This window comes from Pterocles gutturalis, unplaced genomic scaffold (assembly GCF_000699245.1).
Source record: "Pterocles gutturalis isolate BGI_N339 unplaced genomic scaffold, ASM69924v1 scaffold17432, whole genome shotgun sequence".
Lineage (NCBI taxonomy): Eukaryota > Metazoa > Chordata > Aves > Pterocliformes > Pteroclidae > Pterocles > Pterocles gutturalis.
This window is the reverse complement of record NW_010108254.1, coordinates 15,066-36,353: the sequence shown is the minus strand read 5'-3', so window position 1 is coordinate 36,353 and position 21,288 is coordinate 15,066. Positions and strand designations below refer to the sequence as shown.

General features: G+C 42.0%; 1 protein-coding gene across 1 annotated transcript in view; it reads left to right on the top strand.

Moving 5' to 3' along the window:
• XDH (xanthine dehydrogenase) overlaps positions 1-19,949 on the top strand; it is a 49,836-nt gene extending 29,887 nt beyond the window's left edge. Inside the window, exons 18-36 of the mRNA XM_010072578.1 lie at positions 280-403; positions 809-928; positions 2,472-2,568; positions 4,503-4,627; positions 5,366-5,499; positions 6,934-7,021; positions 7,642-7,728; positions 9,155-9,346; positions 9,832-9,977; positions 10,664-10,745; positions 11,028-11,123; positions 11,851-11,979; positions 12,995-13,069; positions 13,880-13,932; positions 15,085-15,199; positions 15,815-15,880; positions 17,507-17,695; positions 18,756-18,923; positions 19,899-19,949. Coding sequence (XP_010070880.1) covers positions 280-403; positions 809-928; positions 2,472-2,568; positions 4,503-4,627; positions 5,366-5,499; positions 6,934-7,021; positions 7,642-7,728; positions 9,155-9,346; positions 9,832-9,977; positions 10,664-10,745; positions 11,028-11,123; positions 11,851-11,979; positions 12,995-13,069; positions 13,880-13,932; positions 15,085-15,199; positions 15,815-15,880; positions 17,507-17,695; positions 18,756-18,923; positions 19,899-19,949 — 2,137 coding nt within the window. The remainder of the gene's footprint in view (positions 1-279; positions 404-808; positions 929-2,471; positions 2,569-4,502; positions 4,628-5,365; positions 5,500-6,933; positions 7,022-7,641; positions 7,729-9,154; positions 9,347-9,831; positions 9,978-10,663; positions 10,746-11,027; positions 11,124-11,850; positions 11,980-12,994; positions 13,070-13,879; positions 13,933-15,084; positions 15,200-15,814; positions 15,881-17,506; positions 17,696-18,755; positions 18,924-19,898) is intronic.
• Positions 19,950-21,288: the final 1,339 nt, after the last annotated feature.

The window sequence follows — 21,288 nt, the reverse complement described above, 5'->3', positions numbered from 1 at the left end:
TCAGATATGTCTTAGGGATGTATGATACAGTGTAGTCCAAAGAAGCAGACTGGTGATCAGGCTCTGTCAGGATTTGAATTATAATATAGATCCCAAATTATTTTAATCTAATATGGAGGCCTTTCTGTCTTGGTCTCACATGATATTCACGTGACAAAGTCCTTCCCTTCTGTACAGACTTCAGGGAATCAAATCTGGAAATGTATTGGTATATAATAAGCACTTACAGAAAGAAAAATGAGAAATAATAGCACTACCTCTTCTCCTTACTTTTTTTAGTTCTGTAGATGCATCTGAAGCCGAGAGCGTTCCTGGGTTTGTGTGTTTTGTCTCCGCCAAGGATGTTCCTGGCAGTAACATCACTGGCATCGCTAATGATGAGACTGTCTTTGCTGAGGATGTGGTATGTGGTTAAAAATAGCCCTTTTCAATCATGCTGCTCGGGAGATAACATTTCTCATATTGTCCAGTGAAGTCCTCTACCATATACAGAGATAAATCCTGACTGCACTGGAGCCCATAGAAATCTTGGTGCCAAATCCAACAAGGCCTGTGTCCCCTTGCCCCGTGCCCCTCTTGTCTGTGTATCTGTACTGTGCCCTCTAAACTGCAGGCTGCTGGGACAGGCTCACTGACTCGGTTACTGTCTGAAATCGTTTGTGATAGGTTTCCCTTGACCGCTTTTAAATGGACTGGTCTGAACAAACAGGAAAAATTGCACAAAAGGAATAGATGAGAATTATCATGAGCCTTTCAGTTACTGCATATATACACACCAAATGATGGCGGGTCCTAATCTTGCCTGTAGGTCACTTGTGTTGGTCATATCATTGGTGCAGTTCTTGCAGACACACAAGAACATTCCAGAAGAGCAGCTAAAGCTGTGAAAATTAAGTACGAAGAGCTCAAACCTATAGTCACAATTCAGGTAAGATGGCTCAGATCTGCTTCTGCAGTTAGCTTGGGAAGTTAACTTCTGTTCTGACTTGTGGATATTTATCCACATGTCTTGTTAGTCTTTGTGGGTGCAGCAGGATATGGACAGAAGGAATAACTTGTATATTTAAATATAAAGAGGACACACCTTTGATGTGGTACTAATTGGGAGGACATTAACTTGTTCTGTGTTATTTAAAGCTAAAACAAACAAACCAACCTTTGACAGGTGTATTGTGCTCAGCACAGTATTTTTTAAATTATATAAGGTTACTGTCAGTTACGTTCTTACCCATAGGTGCTTGCTTTCAATATTCTCTGGTATAACCCTGCTGGCTTGTTTGGTATTCATTCATTCTTGATTCTCTCATTTCTAACACTCAGTAAGAGGGTGTGAAAATGTCTCTTCCAGCTCTGTCACTGCACTGCTTTTCTGAGATTTCTGCAGACCACATGTCTAGTTTCTAAAGCTGATTAAATTAATTTTCAGGCATTCGCTCTGCACTAAGAACTGACTGTATGGACACAGCCCTCAAGTGGCTTTTCTCAAAGCTGAAGAAATTAATGTCAACAGTTTGATCATTTCATGCTTTTTTTTTTTTAACTAGAAGGTTTGTTAACAAGATTTCCTGATGTGACAGTGAAAGCAAATGATAAAATCTAGTACAGTATTCACATCTAGAAATGAGAAAAACAAACGCCTGAAGCCATTTTTATAGGGGAGAGATCAGAACCATGGGATTCTAATTATTTTTTTGATGGTCAATATTTCATACCATGTGTTTTGCAATGTGAATTGTATTCATGCAAATACAAAGAGTCTGTGCATTGGCTGGTACAGACATTGGTACTGTCATCTACGGACAGAGTTTTTGATTTGAATGATTTGTGAGTTCACAGTGTGTGAGAACTTTTCCTTTTCTGAGGCTTCTAGCTGTCTATTCAACCAGGCAAGATGAGAGTGGAGCCAAAAATGGGCTGAATTTTTTTGTTGTTGTTTGATCACTCTGTATTTTTTTTCATTATGAAAAGCTTCAGTTTTGGCAAAAGTCAAATGCAGTTGTAAAACTTCCCCAAGAATGTTGCATATTAGCTCAGAAGTGAACTATTTCTGCAGAAGTTCTCATCCCATCTGAGAGATTTCATTTTCTCCTTCTGTCTCTTATTTTTCTCTCTCTTTTTTTTTTTTTCTGTCTTCCTTTTCTTTTTCCCCCTGCTTCTGGGCCACAGACTATACTTAACACAAGTTTTAAGTCATAGCTCTGGTGGCTACAGACCCTGAGGTTCAGGGTCCATAAGGTAAAATGGGTCACAAGGAACAGTCTGAGATTGTCCAGTTATGGTGTTTATTGTGAAATGGCTGTGTTGCCAAAAATTATTTTGTACTGCCTTAAGTCAAGGCATTTGGCTATTACTGTAGTAAGTGCCTGATCAGTTCTTGTGCTTTTCATCTTGGATATTTCTTCTTTGGTCAGAAAAAGCTTTGCTTTTACTCCACTTCCACAAAAATGTCATTGTGTCATTATGTTTCCTAGGAAGCTATAGAGAAACAATCCTTTCTTAAGTCTATAAAGAGGATTAAGAAGGGAGATGTGAATAAAGGATTTGAAGAATCTGATCACATTTTGAAAGGTGAGGATAAGCATTAATACTTTTACAATAGGATAGTTTGTGACAAAAGAAGTCAAGCTATTGGCCTCCTTTTTATGCATATGATACTGAACTCATGGAAGTGAGGCTTGCTGCGCTAAATTAATTTCATATTAAGTTTCAACTAACAGTTTATATACAAATAGCTTGTGAAATATTTAATTTCAGTTTCAAACACATGTGGATGCTCCCAGCTGTGCCCTTGTAAACACTCTCTTCCAGTGTAAGGACACATTTTTCTTGAGCAAGGTTTTTTTTTTTTTTTCGTGAAATGTATCTGTATAAGAGCTTTTCCCTGTCCAGATGTACTTTGGTCTGAATCTTATAGACAGTCAATTTCCTTTAACCTGGTATATGACTACCTTATGAGAATGGAGGACACATGCTTCTGAAAACCTGATCCACCAACATTGGGGGTGGCTGTAGGTATCACAAAAACTTGGTACTGCCCTTTAACACTTTATCAACACTGACTCTTGGCCCATCTTTGAGGATGGTTTTTTTTTTTTGGTGTGCTGCTTGGTTTCATTCAGTTGGAGTCTGCCAAGCAGGTTGTAGAGACACGGGTAAACAGCAATTATCAACAACTGTTTAAAACCTCTAAGTTAGGAGGGGAGAGTGCCAGAGCTGTGAGCTGAAATACTCTGTCAGACCCATGTCATTTCTTGGTGTGTATACCACTTTTTAATAGCTCCTGAGAGGAAGAGTTTCAAACACCAGACCTTTGGAGAACCTTTATCAATAAGAGAGTGTTGTATCCCTCTTACAGATTGGAGAGGGAAGTTAAATCAGTTACAGACACACAGCCTGGTGGGAAGGGATTATTCTTGAATATCACAGAGGAACATGCCCCCGTTACCTCCCCAGGAGGGAAGGGGGGAGTTATTTAATTGAAACCCCCATTTCTAGGATTTGTTGCATTTTGGTATGCATTCCTGAGACTTTCTTTTGCAGTCAGCAATTGGTGCTGGCTTTTCAAAGGTGTCATAAGCTGCTGTTAACTGTTTCTTATAGAGTACTATACTATACAAAATGAAAACACTGTGCCAGGCAAGGCAGAAATTGTTCTGAGCTAGAAGAATACATTATTTAAAAGGCTGCAATACTGTGTGAATGCCAGGCCAACCCCCTCAAGGGTACAAGAGAAATGCCCCTGCTACGTACCAGAGTAGGCGTTGTCTCACGCAAATGTCCGCTTCTCACTGACTACCTAATGAAGGCAGCTATTTTGTTGTTGCTGAATTGAATAAAAGGGAGGGAGGAACAGGATTTTAAGAACTACTCTGAAGATTAATTTTCATGGTAGCTTAATAGACCAAGGGCCATGACTGAGAAAGGAAGTTGATTCTGATATTTAATGGCAAGTAGCATGACTGGAAATTGTACCCTCAGCACTGCCAGGTGAGAAGTCCTGGGAAAGAGCCACATGCAGTGACAGAGTTGATTCCCAGTTAGATCTTCTTAAGGCATTTTGGGTTTCTATTTTTGTTCCCCTGTTTCAAAGTCTGTAATGTATTTGATCTGCTCAGATAGACTATACTTGATTTATCCTTCATCTCAGTGGTGACATCAGGGCAGTCTGAAAGGCACCAAACCCTGCATCTTGAAGAACACTGGGTCAATGGCATGCTGTGCAGGCTTATTTTTGAAATGCTAGCCCACTTGTATTTTGGACTGAAGATTTCTAGAATGTGGAGGGGGGGCATGTCTGGGTTTTTTTGGTGTTTGGGTTTTCTTTTTAAACATTGAACCAGAAGAGTCAATTTTAGAGCTAGGGATATCCAGTGCTGGGCAGTGCAAAGGGCTGTCATGTAGCACATGTCAAATGGGCAGTGGCTTGTAGGCAGCACATGATGGGAGACACCTTATAACTCCAGGAACACCTTATCTTTGGGTAATTTCTTTCATTTTTCTAGGAGAGATGTACATTGGTGGGCAGGAACATTTCTACCTGGAAACTAACTGTACTCTGGCTGTGCCAAAGGGGGAAGATGGTGAGATGGAACTCTTTGTGTCGACCCAAAACCTAATGAAGACACAGGTACTACCTCATTGACCTGTTACCTAAAGGCATTTGTTTCTCAGTTTCTGACTATATAAATGGTTGGCTTACAGTTGGTCCTATCTGTCTTCAATGAAAAAAACCAGACAGGCTTAGAGGTGGGTATGGGATCTAAAGTCCATATCCATCCTACTGGTGTCCTGAATCCACTTCCAGGTGACAGAGATGTTCCTGTTGGCAGCCCATCTTTGTCACCAGGGATTATATGCTTAACCCTTTCTGGAGAGGGTGCTAGCTGATCAGTAGGCTTGGCTGTTGAATGACCTCTCAGAAAGAGAGGTGGTGCAAGCACTGACTACATACCAACTCTGACACCTTGTGAGATAGGCTACTGGCATTATGGGGTGTCTTTGACCTGTTTGCTGACTTACCAAGACTGTCCAAAGCTCTCATAATTGAGTGAGGAGAATGGACAGAGTGGTACAGATGTCAAACCCTGTGCTAAATGAGGCCTGTGTCTTGGTAACCTCATCTTGTGTCAGTCTTTTCCTGAATCTGGTGCTGTCTGCTGAAGCATTTTGTGCTTTCCTACCTCTGAGATGAAATACTGGGCTCATTGGTTCCAACTGCAGCAAATCCAATTGCAGGACTAATAGGACCTGCAATGTAACAGAGTGTTTGTACTGGTGCAATGGTTGCAGAAATGCAATGTGTTGGTATTTAGTTCTTAACACCAGCTCAGCTCCGTACACATTCTGCTGTTCTGTTTTTCTTTAGGCGTTTGCTGCTAATGCATTGGGAGTCCCTTCAAATCGAATTGTGGTGCGAGTGAAAAGAATGGGAGGAGGATTTGGAGGAAAAGAGACAAGGAGTACTGTTTTGACAACTGCAGTGGCTGTTGCAGCCTTCAAGTAAGTGTGGGTGTGGGGAATAGGGCTTTTACCTTTCAGACTGTCCCAGCCTGCCGCTTTCTGGAGCACTGTTTGCACTGGACCACTTACAAGACTCTTCATGTCCTGTTACTGTACCACTTGTATAGCAAACTTGGGATTTTCCCTAGGAGGTGTCTAATGGGCTCTTGGCTGGTAGGAGGAATTGAACCTGCTCAGAGGGGCTAATCTTGTGCGGGAATGTCAGCTTTTAATGGGACAAGGGGAAAAACCCCTTAATCTGCTGTTCCTTTGTTCTCTGAAAACTCTTCTATCTCAAATTCTCTGCCTCTCCCCTTCATCCCAAACCTTTTTAAAATACAGTATTAGCTATGATTGTTTTGTATAATAGAGGTAAGAGAACTCCTCCTTGCTCACGACTGCACAAGCCTTGCACTGTTGTTCCTTTGCTGTTCTGCAAACTCTCTTTGGATTTTTCCCTAGGAAGCGTAGCAGGCCACTGAACAGAAACCCCCTAAGAGCTCAGGGAATGAACCTAGACTGTAACCATTTGTGAAGCATAGATTGGAAATGTGCTTCTGGTTTCTGGAGTTTTGATATGAGCTCAGCTTTAACTGTGCAAGTTTCTATGGTTGTGAGTGAACATGGCCTCTGAGGTTACACTTCTGTACTGCCCTAGTAGGTGAGGATACACCCTGCTGGCAATGATACCTGGATCTTGCAAAACAGCAGCAATTTGATAAAATACCTTTGGAAGAGAACAGCCAAAATGAAGCTCCTGTACTTAAATCAGCTTTATTTTTCCTGTTCTGAGCAAACCACCTCCTTTCTCTAATCAGTACTACATGTGCATTTTTTTTTTCTTTCCTTTATCTCTGCCAGACAAACCACTGTTTTATATCCCATAGATTATTCAGTAACATCTGTGGTATTCCCTAGATATTTTTACAACCTGAAGAGAGGCACTGGGAAAGCAGAATTGTTAGAAAATGAAGAGCTGCAGCTTCTCTCCTCCTAATTTTCCTCCTTGGATAATAAACAAGCAAATAAAAAACAAGGTCAAATTGAAGGCTAGTTAGTACTTAGCATCATTATATAATTCATATGGCATTCTCCCTTGCAAAGCCAAGAGAGTGCCTTGAGAAATAGTCTGGAAAACAGTGATTGCTCAGTTATTAGTATCTGTCTCTGTAGGAAACTATCCTTCTTTTTAATACGAGAGTCTCCGCAAGAATTTTCACAAACAGGTCCCAGCCTCTAAGATCTTTTTTTTTTTTTCTTTTTACTCAGTCTTGCCATTTTCTTAAGAGGAAGGTATATAAACCAAGCCGTTTACCCCTAACTCCCCATTGCCATTCTGGAAAGACAATGCTCATCAAAAAGAGGAGAGTCTTGTTCTGTAGGAACTGTATTGTGTGTTTCAGGCTTTGCCTGGTAAATGTGTCCTTTTAACAGAGCTGGCCGCCCAGTAAGGTGCATGCTGGATCGAGATGAGGACATGCTGATAAGTGGTGGGAGACATCCCTTCCTGGGGAGGTACAAGGTATGCATACATATGAAATGAATGCGTGTTGTCTCAGTGGTGTCACCTGAAACATCAGAGAGTGGAAAGATACTGTGACAAAATTGCTGCTCTGGTTGTTTCACTGCTGATCTCCCCTGGTGCAAATGGATCAGGTCAGCAGAGTTTATAGCATTTTTTCTGTTAAAGTCCTGCAGAAGTTCTTTTGGCTTGGATGGTTCCCCTCTTGTGACCTCAGCATAAATACTTCCTTCTTCCTTGCCATTAAGACTTTGCCCTTGTCAACAATCACATTGCTCTTTGATGCTCCCCCATTTGTTAGAGTTTTGTTAACTTCCTTTCTTCTTCAATCCCCACCCAACTGCTTCTGATTTTCAAAGCAAAAAAGCAAAACCTGTTAAGGAAGGTATGGCTGTGACAAGCAGCCAGCACTTATTTTAGAAGAGTTCTCTGAAGCAAGATTAAGATGCATACACGGACCCTTTACTGGGAAGCTTCCTCAGTTGCTGCTGGTGCTTGTCCTATGCTGCAGAAGAGGACAGTCAGCCTTTTGCCAGTATAAGGCCCATTCAGTTTTTGAAGGGAATTGCTAAACAGAACATTTTGTAGAAAACCAGTTACTGAGGAGACTCTCTTGACAGGTTGGTTTCATGAAGAATGGGAAAGTCAAGAGTCTGGAGGTGTCATACTACAGCAATGGGGGCAACTCTGTAGACCTCTCTTATGGTGTAAGTAAAATTTGCTGATGGCTAAGTAGGTGGAAGACATTTCCCTGTGCAACCTTTTGCTCTGACTTCGGAGAGCTGTTGTCCACAGTGTTGCTCGCACATCCTGCTCTCTGACATGACTGAAAACAGACCTTGATGGGTTTCTGGAGCTTCTACAACTGTTCTCTGAGCCAACTGACCTGCCTTGGCATGTGCCACATAATTCTTACTGACGCTGTAATAACTTGGATTAGACAAAACTGTCAAGTTAGCTTTGCGTTACAGAGGGCTGTGATGAGAAACTTCTTGCACAATGTGAGATGACTGATAGTTCCCCAGCTTTAGGGAAGGCTAGTTCCTTGGAACAGGAAATCCCCAAGTCAATAGGCTGATCAGGACAGAGTGCCTAAATCAACAGTCTTGTTAAGCTTGGCTATAGCTAACACTGGGTTAAGGACTAAGGATGAGAATGGGCCTGAATTCTGAGTTTGTCTCCAAGAGTTTTCTGTCCTGATGAGTCAAAACCTCCTTTTCTGTTGTATGAGTGACCAACCCAATAGCCTAGTGTCAGTCATGTTTATTCTAGCTTCCTTTCTCTACTCCATTGAGTCTCTGATAATTTTCTGCAAAAATGAATCCATCTCAGTAGGAGAGAACTGCAAGAGCTCTGCACCAGAGCCGCATTCAGTGTTAGCAATGTGGCTAGGGCTGTGCTGAACAGAACGGCAGGCAAGTGTCTTTGCACAAATGAAGGGCCTGGTTGAGAGTTCATGAATGTGAATTGTCATTTTGATTGTGCCTGAATCAGGGGACTAGAAAGTGCTCCATGTTGAAATAAGGCTGGGATGCACATAATCTCCTCTCTGTGCTGCTGCTGGAAAGGAATCCTAGGAACACCAGCCAGAAAGCAGCTCTGGCCCTTTCCCATTTTGGACAATTAGTGGACAAAGATATCAAATTTTGTAGTTTAGATGTAGCTATTGAAAATCATAATTTCATATAGGTGCCCTCACTGCCATATGCCAGCTGCTGAGTCACTTGGTGTCAGGAAGACTTATTTTACGGTAACAGATTACTTGGTATAATTAAAAGAAGATTCTGATTCTTCCAAGTGAGTAATGGTATTTAGTAGCAGTTTGGCTTAGCATGAGCCTGGGGCCAACAAAGGACTTCAAAGCTTAATCTGTTCCAGGGTCATAAGTGTTAACAGATAAGTGTGCTTATTGTCCTGTCATTCAGAAGGATACTCCTTTATGCCCCATTGCAAATGGGAGGGGGTACTGGTTGCACCTCAGTGTTCATCCAGCTGTGTTGACTGCAGACCTGGAGGGCGCAAGAGAAAATTCTGGTTGTTGTAAATTAGTTTCAGAGTTTTCCAGCCTGGCTTTGGCAGCTAGTGGGAAGTCTGATATGTGATTCATGTGAAATGTATCCTTCTCTTCACCAGGTTATGGATAGAGCCCTGTTCCATTTGGATAACTCCTACAACATCCCCAATGTCAGCAGCGTGGGCACCGTTTGCAAGACCAATTTGCCTTCCAACACAGCCTTCCGTGGCTTTGGAGGGCCCCAAGGAATGATGATTGCTGAGTGCTGGATGAGCGACATTGCTCACAAATGTGGCCTGCCACCCGAGGAGGTACGGATCCACTGACACATTTCAGGGTAGTGCTGCCTTTGAACAGGCTCTGAGAACTGGAGACAACCACAGAAAATCATTAAACATACAAACTTTTGCTTCATTTTTTTCTAAGCCCTTATCAGGATCTCGATCTTTCTGTATGGCAGCCACATTACAGCATGGTTTGTTTTCTGCTTCATTAAATTCACTCAGTAGCCTCAGTTATGTAACACCTGCTTTAAGGATAGATATTCAAAAAAGTCCAAAAGGCAATAGATACCTTAATCTTACTTGCTTTAGTCCCAGGCTCTCTTGAAAATTCCCAGCCTTAATGTCTTAGTCCCCATTTTCCCATAAATAGATATATGTCTGTTAATTCTGTTGTTCTCTAGATTGAGCAGAGGAGTAAAACTAGGAACCAACATGCTTTTGATGTCATCCGTTAAAAAGACCTAGTCCGAAGCATTAAACTTGGCATGTCCTTTATGTGTCTCTTTGGGAAGGTGCGAAAGCTCAATCTTTATAATGAAGGAGACCTGACTCACTTTAACCAAAAGCTGGAGGGATTTACTCTACGAAGGTGCTGGGATGAATGCTTGTCAAGCTCTAGCTATCATGCCAGGAAGAAATTAATTGAAGAATTCAACAAGTAGGTGTTCTGGAGATGTCTTTTTTTCTGGGTATACCTGTTGGCTACTAACTTCTGAAGTTCTCTTAGCTAGCTATCATGCCAGGAAGAAATTAATTGAAGAATTCAACAAGTAGGTGTTCTGGAGATGTCTTTTTTCTGGGTATACCTGTTGCCTACTAACTTCTGAAGATCTCTTAGCAACTTGAGCGATGTGAAGTCAGACCACATATTTGCAGAGTGATTTCTAAAAATTTTCTCTTTTTGAAATTCCTTCGGGCTCACTGTGGAAAGAAACTTCTATCAGTGACCTAGTAGCTTAGATAAAGCAGGACTCACACCTAATGTGACATGATTTTGTAAGGGGAGGTGGGTCTGTTGAGTCTAGCTAGACTTCTGAGATGGCAATTTGTGTAGGCTTTCCACTGCCTTACAGTCATTTTTAGTTGGCTTGTATTTACAACTGAGTAGTTAGTAGTCCAGACAATTGCTTCTGTAATGCCTGGGGGAGCATCTTCATTTTGGCTTTCTTCTTATTGAGATCCATAAACAAAGCTAATCTGTCATAAAAATTACTGATTAACTCAGCCTATATTGCATTCAGGTATTTCATTTCTGCTTTGGTACATGAGCTGTTGGAGGGAAGCAAGGCATTGAGTTGTGATGAAAGCCTTGTGAGTGTATGAATAATGTTTTTTTCCTTGCAGGCAGAATCGCTGGAAGAAGAGAGGGATGTGCATTATTCCTACCAAATTTGGCATCAGTTTCACTATCCCATTTCTGAACCAGGTCCGTAAATGTCATTAATTTTTTCAGTAGAGAGGATAGATTTATGCTGCCTTCCCCCGTCCCTCTGCCCTTTGTACCAAACTAGAGCTTTTCAGAGAAAGGAGTAAATGAGTTAAGAAAGAGCACACATTTTTCAAACCAAAATGAGCAGCACAACCGTTACCAGTTTATACAGTCCAAAAGACACCACAACGTGGCTGTGTCTTCTGTAGTAACTACAGTCTGCCAGGTACTTCACTGGTTCATTTATGCTGACTCTTGGATTAACGTTCCCTTTTATAGGCTGGAGCTCTGGTCCATGTGTATACAGATGGCTCTGTGTTACTTACACACGGTGGGACTGAGATGGGTCAAGGACTTCACACCAAAATGATCCAGGTAATAATGAATTTGAACCTAACAGAATGAGACTTCTTTTCAGGAAAATTACACTCACTGAAAAGTATTGCCTCGGACAGCTTGACACTTCCTCTGTGTGCATGCATAGGGTAACAGATCATGACCACTTCCTCTGAATTGTTTCAGCAGCAGTGCTAGATTTCCAGAGTATTATTACAATTGAGTATTAGAATTAGAATCTTCATCATCCTGACTCTTATTATGTAGATAATGCAAGTTACTGCTTACAGTCTAGATTCTCTGGCATTTTCTTTTAATTTCATAAAACTACGGTTTACATATATTTTGTACAAAAATTAGTCATATTGCAAACATTTATCTGCATATGCTAACGTATTTCTAGTCAAAAAGGCCTAAGGGAACAACATTGCTTTGACAGGGAAGTGAAAGGGAAGTCTAATAGGGCTCTTTATCCTCTGATTCTTACAATTGTTGAGAGAAGAATTTAGTCCCACAGTAGTGAAATTAATGCCTGTCATTGTGGCAAAAGTGTATGTGTATGTGCTTGCACACAGTCTGTGAAGGGCAAATTTAACAATGTTCTGGATATCTCTCAGTCATCAAATCAACTGAGCCTTCAAGAAAAATGACATTTAGGATGGGAGAGGGTAGAGGCTGCAGTGTGGATCCTAGCAGGGTAAGGAATGCATGATTATGCTCATGTATAAGAGCAGCTGCTTACCAATTGTTTACCTTTGCTCTGCAGGTTGCTAGTAGGTCACTGGGAATCCCCACCTCCAAAATTTACATCAGTGAGACCAGCACAAACACTGTCCCAAACACCTCCCCAACAGCTGCATCTGTCAGTGCAGACATCAATGGAATGGCCATCCACGTATGGAAACTGAGTAACTTAAACTAGTGGGTTATAAGCTGGGACTCCAGAACATGAAAAGTTGATGTATATTTATCTATTGCTCAAGGAAAATGTAACCATCAAAAGAAAGCTCCAGGTGAAGGATACCACCCCATAGCTTCTTTACCTGCTGTAACTACCAGCAGTGTTAGATGATGAATGACTGTTTTTCCACGTTATTCAAAACTCGCCTTCAGTCCCTTTGTAGTTCTGAAATGGAGTGTTTGATTACTCAGAATGAACAGAACAAAGCATCTGTTTAAATATCTAACTTCTTAGTAACGAATCCGACCTTATCTATAACAAATGTATTGTGCTGCAGATATTAATGGCAGATGGTTTGTGGGCTGTGCTCCAGAGCCAAAGACCTCTAAGTGTTGACCCACTCAGGGCAAACATCCTTGTGTAGCAATGGTGTGGTCATGACTGTGTCTGGCATGGTGGAGTTAGCAGTGCATATATTTGCAGAATATGGGACTTTTCCATTGAAAAGAGGAATTTATTATTGGTCATTTTTAGGTTCAAAAAGTGGGAAGTGTAACCTGTGAAATAAAAACATCAGGCTGTTTTTATTCTCTACACAGCTAGTTTGCCTACGTTGGAATTTTGGCAAGAATATATTTTTTTCAGTGTTCTGGGGTCATCTTTCTAGATATGCTGAAGTGTCACGCTATGACTCGGTACAGATAAAGTTACTGTATAAATGGGTGGACTTCTGATATTTTGTGTCATGGTCTGGAAAGTTCTGTGCTGTATTTGGGATTCCCTTCTGCTATCAGCACAACCAATCTGCTTTAAAATGCTTTTCTGTGAACGTTTCTTCCTATATAGCAAGACATCCGTTAGTGAACTTTGTTGCTTTTTATGATATGCCAGAGTCCTAAAGGCAATATTGATTTAAACAGAAGGCTCTTTGAAACTCTTATACGGCTCTCAATACTATAAGCTGACTTTTAAAATCTTAAAAATATTCCTTCTTTCTCTTTGTTTCTAGAATGCGTGTCAGACTATCTTAAAAAGACTTGAACCGATCAAACAGTCTAATCCCAAAGGATCCTGGGAAGACTGGGTAAGCAGTTTGTCATGAGACAGATGGGCAGTCAGAGATTGTTTTAACTGGCAAACCCTGTATGCAGGTATATCTTCTAAGCTTCCTGCATCTCACTAGCAAAGATATGAGCAAAGACAGTGAAAAAGAGACCTGGCAAGGGAGGTCACCAAAGCTTGCAAGAGGTCATCCCCAAAGATCAGTTATGATTTTAATACTGAGATTTCTCCAGATCCTGGGGCCTGCCTGTGACAAACTTGACCAAATAAAAGTCAAGTGGTTACATATATCTTTCTAGTCAGGCTACAGTCTTGGAAGAAAGCTGATTTGTAGCGAAGGGATTCTGTGACAAAGATGACTCTCTGATGAGCTGCCATCCATCTCCTGTAGTGGTCCTCAGCTGCAATATTTCTGTACCCTCAATAATAAGAGATTGGTGTGCTGTAAGGATCTCAGGCTGTTTTCAGATCCAAGCTCTTCTCTTCATGGGAGGAACTTTGTGATTTAGAAGTCAGGCCTCACTCAAGTCAAGATGACGGTCAGTTTAACCTTTGCTTCTGGGGTTGAAAGTCTAACCTGTAGCTGAGAGCTGAACAAACAACAGCAAGTCTTAACCCTCTGCCAGTGGGCAAGTTCTGCCCTTGGTAGCTGCTGACAGGGAAGCAGCTGCATCATGATGTTTCTCTTGGCACCACTGGTTCTGGGTAGCATGACAGCTGCCTGTCACTGGATGCCTTCTATCCGTGCTCTCCTGGGAATGTGTTTGGGGTAGCTATTTTGCAGGGGCTGGTTGGACAATTACTGTTTTCAAACTCTTGTTCACTTTGCCAGATTAAAGCTGCCTATGAGAACTGCGTTAGCTTGTCGGCCACAGGGTTTTATAGGTGAGTGACTATTCACACTGCAGAGGCACAGCTCTTACTTGATTGCATGTATTGCATCCGGGGAAATTCTGGGAGGATTTACAGCCTCTACCCGCCTGTCACTGCTCTAATTTAAGGCTGCATACCTTTTCCTACCTAGAAATGTTAAGCTGAGGTTAACGCTCTCCTGGCTGGGGAGAATCAGTTCCTGATGGAGCACAGCTCTCAGGGCCAAGTTCAGATCTTATGTAAATCTGAAGTAGATCTAACTTGGCTCTAGCTGACCTAAGTATGAGGAGGCATAAATAAAATCAGAGCTCTGCCTGGGGCTCTGCTCTGTGTCAGCCTCGTGACTTAGTGTTTCACTAGAACTGTCATGCAGGGAAAAAGCGGGCAGGGGTTGTCCTTGAGGACAAAGCTACTTACAGCAATTGACTGGGGCGGTATCCTATCTGTTTTGGCATGAGCAGATACCAGTGTTTTCAGTTTCATTCTCCCGCTTTAAACTCTTGCTGGTTTCTGTGCAGTTCTGAAATGAGGCACTTTTCTTAGCTTTACTGCTGGAGGAAAATAGCAATATCCATCATCTGAGGCAAAGGGTTTGACATAAACTAAACACAGTGTTGAGAAGAACTTATTTAGGACTAAAATATAACATGAGCTCATTTCTGTTGCATCTCTGAAATGTGTTTTTTCTCTTAACCAAGAAGTGACTGTTAGTATTTTAATAAACCAGTTTTCAGATAAAGTATAAGTAGGCAGAGACAAAGTTTTCCATGAACTGTGCTTAAAATCAGTTCTGTGCTTAATCCAGCTGGTTCAACTTGATTATGCTCTGCAATTTAATGATCTCCAAGAAATGTTCAACTGCACTCTAAAAGCAAAAGGTTTGCTACTAGATGGGTGGGAATGAGTTCATATTAGTCATCACAAGCCCTGAGATTGATGGGAAAATAAAGATGGCTAAAACAGTTTGATAGTTTGTCAGGTTTTGGAATACAAAGCAGCTCTGGCAGATTTCTATTTATAGTTGTTTACACTTTTCATTTCTGCATGGGCTTGATGGAAGGGATGAAACAAAAGTGAATAAAGATTTTGATAAGTTGCAATGTGTTTGTATTCATTTTGACTGTTTGTGGCATGAAATGTGCTTTTGTTTTTCTTTGTATCAAGAATTCCTGACCTTGGCTATGACTTTGAAAAGAATGAAGGGAAACCCTTCTGCTACTTCAGTTATGGCGTTGCTTGCTCCGAGGTCGAGATAGATTGCCTGACGGGTGACCATAAGGTGAGATGAAACACCCCTCTGTATTTAGGTGAAGGAAACATTCACAGGGAGTTAGTACAAATACTGGGTGTCAGCCTGTTCTTAGCTCTGCCATTGGTCTGCTGTGACCTTCAGTAAATTTCTTAACTCTTCTGTTCCACGGTGCAACAATCTGTAAAGTATAATAAAATGATAATTATCTACCCTGGGGGGATATTAGGAGCTTAATGAATGATTGAAAAAGTTATTGGATTTAAGTAAGAGACAGCAGCACTGTGTTAGCACAAAAGGACAGAAACATACCAGAATTGAGTTAATAATTAAAAATAGTTCTGAAGACACTTGGAAAGAAAGAAAAAAATAGTCTTCAGAATCTGACCTAGTTGGTTATGCTCAGGTACAGAGCACGGATGCTAACAGCTTGGAACTAATATAAATGTGTCCATTGGATCTCTGGGGAAAACTTTGATTTACTTTAGGGATGAAGTCAGATTAAAAGTCAGTATAAAGAGTTGAGCTGGAGTAGATTGTTGAACCCTGGCTTAAGTGTTGGATGCATTACCTCTCCTCCTATAGGACCACGGTGTACCAGTTTCAATGTGCTGTGCTGATTTATTCTTTATTTCTGCCTTTCAGAACATTCGCACAGATATCGTTATGGATGTTGGTACCAGTCTAAACCCAGCCATAGATATAGGACAGGTAAGTGAAATAGTGTTGCTATTTCTGCCACATCAAAGCCATCACACTACTCTCGAGCTTTTTTAGATGAACCATTATCTCTCTCCACGTTGTGCCTTTGCAAACAGAGCATTTTAAATTTGGGTGTCCAGTGAGGCATTTTAGGCTAGCTATGAAAACTAGTTTGACCTACACTTAGATATTCAATGGGCACAGAATCCTGTTGGTGTGGTTTTTTTTTTTTCCTTAAATATTAAGACTACAAGATATTCTTCAGTTACCACCACACTGATGCTTTTCAGCATCTGTCTTGCCTAAGGAACAAATCCAGATAATAATAATATGCTGAAATAACTTCATCCCAGGCTTAGTTTCTACAATGTGGCATGTGAGACCAAATCTCACGCCTGATTTTTATACTCCTATCTATCAATATTGAGTACCATTTAAGTCAGTGAAAATTCTTCTGTGAATAAAGAGTTAGGGTGGTAGATTCTGTCTTCCAGCTACTACTGTGTAGGGATCTCAGTAGGAGGTTGGACTAGCCACTTAGCTTGCAAATTCCTTGGGCAGGGACGAGCTTACTTCCATATTTTGCGCAGTGATAATGACGATACCTCCCAGCAATTAAAGGTAATAAACACAGAGCTTCTTGATGTACCAAGAGATGAATTGTTAGATGCTTGCACATGCCCATCTAGCCGCCTTAGCTCCCTTGCTAACTCTGGATGTTGATAAAGTGTAACTCCAGTGGAACCTACTGCAGGATTTGGGGTTTATAGGTAAACACAAGTTGCAGAGCTCTGATATAGTTCAAATGAAATCTCTTTGAAAGTGACATTTTTTTCTGAAAGAGACTTTTTTTGGAAGTGGCCAACGTGAGAAGGAACCCTTCTCTCTTTGCAGCCTGTCAGTTTGGATCTGGGAGTAACAGGATGGGCTATACGGAGCCTATCAGAGATCTCAATTTCCTTTGTCCTTCCATGAAGAGCTGCACAGGATCTGGGGGCACGGGAGAGAAAGGATGTTGTGTGACTGCAGGAACACAAGTACACAGAAATGAGTTAATGAATGTTTGTGCCAAATTTTCAGACTGGTCTGCCTGTCAGATCTCCCTGTGAGCATAGAGAGCAGAGCTTCTTCATGGAGGGTTGTTCAAGCACATCCTCCTCTCATAGCTGCTCCCCTTCTTTTTTTAAAATTTTTTTCTCCTAAAATTTACAGTGAAAAATTATGCAAAAAAATAGCTTGTCTTCAGATATGTTGTCTTCAGTCCTTTTAATCTTCTTGTCCTTTGAATTGTCAGCAAGTACAACTCATTGTGTTAATCTGCCTGTGAAGGAATCAATACTTGGGCATTGATTTTTTTTTTTCCTTGCTTCATCAGAAAATTCCTGTCATGTGTTTATACCATATCTGTTTGCGTATATTTGCAAATTGCTTCACCTGCCAGGGAAATGCAGCCACATCTGTATGGGAACACAGGAATTGTGCAAGGCGTCAAGCTGTACTCAGCAGAAGGGACAAGGGTTTAGAAATTAAAAGTGTGAAATTCGTCAGGAGGGGAGGGCTGAAAACTCCAGCTTGTTCTTGTGCAGGGAAGAACAACAACAAAAAGAATGTAACCTTGTTTGGATGTGTTTGTAGATAGAAGGAGCATTTGTCCAAGGCCTTGGACTCTTCACCATGGAAGAGCTGCGCTATTCTCCTGAAGGAAACTTGTACACTCGAGGGCCTGGGATGTACAAAATCCCAGCATTTGGAGACATCCCCACAGAATTCTATGTGTCTCTTCTCCGTGACTGTCCAAACAGCAAGGCGGTTTATTCATCCAAGGTATACCTGTGAGATCTGTGGGCCTCTTACTGCTCTATAATTCTGTGAAGCTGCGTGTGGTAATGATGCATGCATCTAAATAGTTAATCTTGTTATGCTGGTAGATAACATTTCCAGCAGTGTCATTTCCCCAGATCTGATATAACAAGATCTTTTGTTTGAGTTCTCATGTTTTGCTTTCTTCACTGTCTCACAGTGCTCATGTCACCCCTAAAGGTCTGTTGTCAATCCACATGTCCTTCAGCTGTTTCCACTGCAGTCAGTGCTGTTCTCTGCAGTTAATGAGAGCTGCACAGAGCAGGGCTGGATGTACAGCATCAATGAATTTGCTTTACTTACGGTTCAACGGAGCATTTAGAGAGGCCACCCAGCATCCTTATCCGTATATGCCTGGCCTGGCTCCTTACTGTTTCCCTTGTCCCCTTCATCCATCCACAGGAACATCTTTATCAATGAGGAGAACTATTTGAGTGATTAGTGCTGATGACAGAATGAAGAAAAAAGGGGCTGGCAGGGACCTCAGTACTAGATAACACTTGTGTAATCCCTGATGTATTCCTTCCTGCTGCTTTGCAAAGACCTCCAGTGACGGAACATCATGCCTGCTGCCCAGACAACTCACCACTGCCTTATCTGAATTCCCTTTGCGGCAGTTTTAGCACCACCCAAAATGTTGTGGGAATGGGTTAGTCCCTTTTTCCTGTATAACAACCTTGCTGTGCTAGGAAGCTTGTTTTCCTACTGTCTCTTCTTTAAGTGGTCCAGGGGTTGTTTTAGCTCAGTCTTTCCTCCTGGCAGACTGGAGGCTGTTTGAGCTTGGTTTTTCCTCACTGACCACATTTGGTAGACTGAAGTTCACATCTGGAAGGCGAGATGCTATTTTCGCTTGTCCTTCCCCTCCTGATCACATCTGTGAGACTGAGAAGTTACAAGAATGAGGAATGAAAACAGTTCCTGATTGTCACATAGGGCTTGCTCATCTTTCTGTTAGCCTTATTAGTCTTTCCAGGGCCAGGACTGTCTTGGGCTGCAGCCTCACCCTTGCTTTTGTTCTCCATAGGCTGTGGGAGAACCACCTCTGTTCCTGTCTGCGTCAGTGTTTTATGCCATTAAAGATGCCATCTACTCAGCAAGGAAGGACTCTGGCCTGACGGAACCGTTCAGGCTGGACAGCCCTGCTACCCCAGAGAGGATCCGCAATGCTTGTGTGGACACCTTCACCAAAATGGTAACAGCTTCTGGTTTCACAGTCTGCTCCCTAGCCAGGCTACACTACATGGAGCGTGAGTGCTGGTCACAGTGGCCCAGGTCTGGGGTTAGGGCAGGATGGGCAGGCTGTGGCCCTACTTAACCAGCTGGGTTTTATTTCATGAGTATTATCCTTCATTTAACATGCCACCAAATGAGAGACAAGTTCACAGACCAGCATTGCTAGGGCTCCCATTGCAGGAGCGGCTGCCATACAGCATCCATAATGAAGCTGCAGCTCATCCCTCCATCCTCTGGGTGCTGTCTGTAGCACAAAGGCACTGATGACTTGTGCTGATACTCCTGACTCATCTCTTAGGGGATCACCACCACTAACATATCTTGCAGGTCCACTCTGATTTTAGTGGTGTCTCTCGGGGAGAGAGAGAGAAGAAAGTGTTACTGAAAATGCTCACTTCTGCTGACTGTTATGACCACAGGAGTCTCCTTAGAGACTGTGGGCATGATCTGAAGGAGTGCAGGATTTAACCCTGTCACTATCTCTTCATGGACTTCTCTGTCACGGTGTTGTGACAGGGCTGCATAGAAGTGGGTCCCTGTAGAGAGTCCTGCTGATTCCCCTGCCTCAGAAAACACTGGTGTCTGTCCCTGTGGATATCCTCCAGGCTTTCGTCAGCTTGAACCCCACTGTGGTTAAGAGCTAAGCCTGGATATCTCAGTCCTTCTCACCTAACGCCTGCGTCACTCTGGGGAGGAGGACTGAGAAATAACTTTGAGAACTTGCACAAACTGTTGACCATCAGCCCTTCAGGCAGAGACTCTAACAGAAATGCCATGAGACAAATACCTGTGTTTTGAAAGACTGGCATATGAGCTCAGGTCTCCAATCATACAAAGTCACCTGCCTCAAAGGGAGCATGGTGGGGCATGCCACACCCAGGCTAGGACCCTTATTTGTTGCTGCTGTTGCTAACTTTTTTTCCTCTCTTTACAGTGCCCTTCTGCTGAGCCAGGGACCTTTAAGCCATGGTCTGTGCGTGTATAAAAGGGAAGTTTGAGGAGAGAACTCTCCTCATGGAACTGAGCTTACACCAGAGGGACCACAAGGCAGTAGGACTACAGTTGAAAAAAACAAAACAAAACAAACAAATCTGTGTTCATGTGGCTCATCCACTGATTCATGGAGCTTTTGCATTTACTTGTCCAATTATTGTTTTCTCTAGGAGAAGGAATTGCTGCCAGATTATAGCTGTGATGTAAATTCAAATGAAGAGTAAGTGGAAGGTGATGCTATTCAGGTGTAATTAAAAAAATCTGACAGATTTAATTTAAAATTGCTGCAAGGATGGAAGATGTGCTTATTACCAGCCAATGTGAAATGGCAGGGTGGTTTTTATTTTTCTTTTTCTTCTAGGGGGAAAAGATTGATCACCTTCTGATGCTATGCCAAGAAGGACTTAAATGCATTGAACAGAGGACAAACAGTCCTCTGGCTGAGATAGGGGAAGGCATGAGAGGCACTGAGGGCTGGACCCTGTTGTGTCCCCTCTGCAAACAAAGCCAGATATACACTAGAGGAAGATGAGAAGGAGTTTTGATGTCAGCTAATGATGATGGTATTATCTATGTAACAAAAGTGATTCAGAGGAAAACACTAAAATGTGACCATAGTTGATTTATCCAAAGTTAAATGAGGATTGCTTTGTGTCTACCAGGACTTCAATTAATTTTTAGCTCATGCACTACCTTGTCTTCTCTGATTAAAGACACAAACTAGAGATACCAAAAGGACTTCCAGCAAGCTGCTGATTCATTTGACATGCTCAGCCATCTTCCCCCTGTACCTCCACATCTTTCCTCCATCTTTTAAATAGGAGAGGATATCTGAGAAAAGGACCTTGGAGTAAGGGAAAAAGTTGCTCATCATTGTTCCCAAGGCAATTTATACCAGCCCAGGCAAGGGACAGGACTGTGATGGACACAGCTGGGGTTGAGGTGGCTCTGGGTGTCCTCTAGGGTCAATAACCTGCTGTCATGCTATGGCCTAGCCTTCTTCTCAAGACAGTTCTGAGTTTTGGTGAATGTAAGAGAATGGGTGTGTTTTGCTACAGGGTCTGCTTGTCTGAAAAATCTGCTGACTGTGTCATGACCTCATGCCTTTTGGGTTGAATGCATTTTTCATGTTGGATTTAATGCTGGACATCCCTCTTCACAGGTTTTGTCACTGTCAGATTTAAGACTGTAGCATCACGTTATCTCTAGATGATGTCAGCCATGCACTGTACCTGCTCATCATGTACAAAATGTATCCATTTATGTGGGCCACAGCTTTATGAAAATGTCCGTTTTCTATTTTTGCACTCCGAGGACCATCAAAAAATATG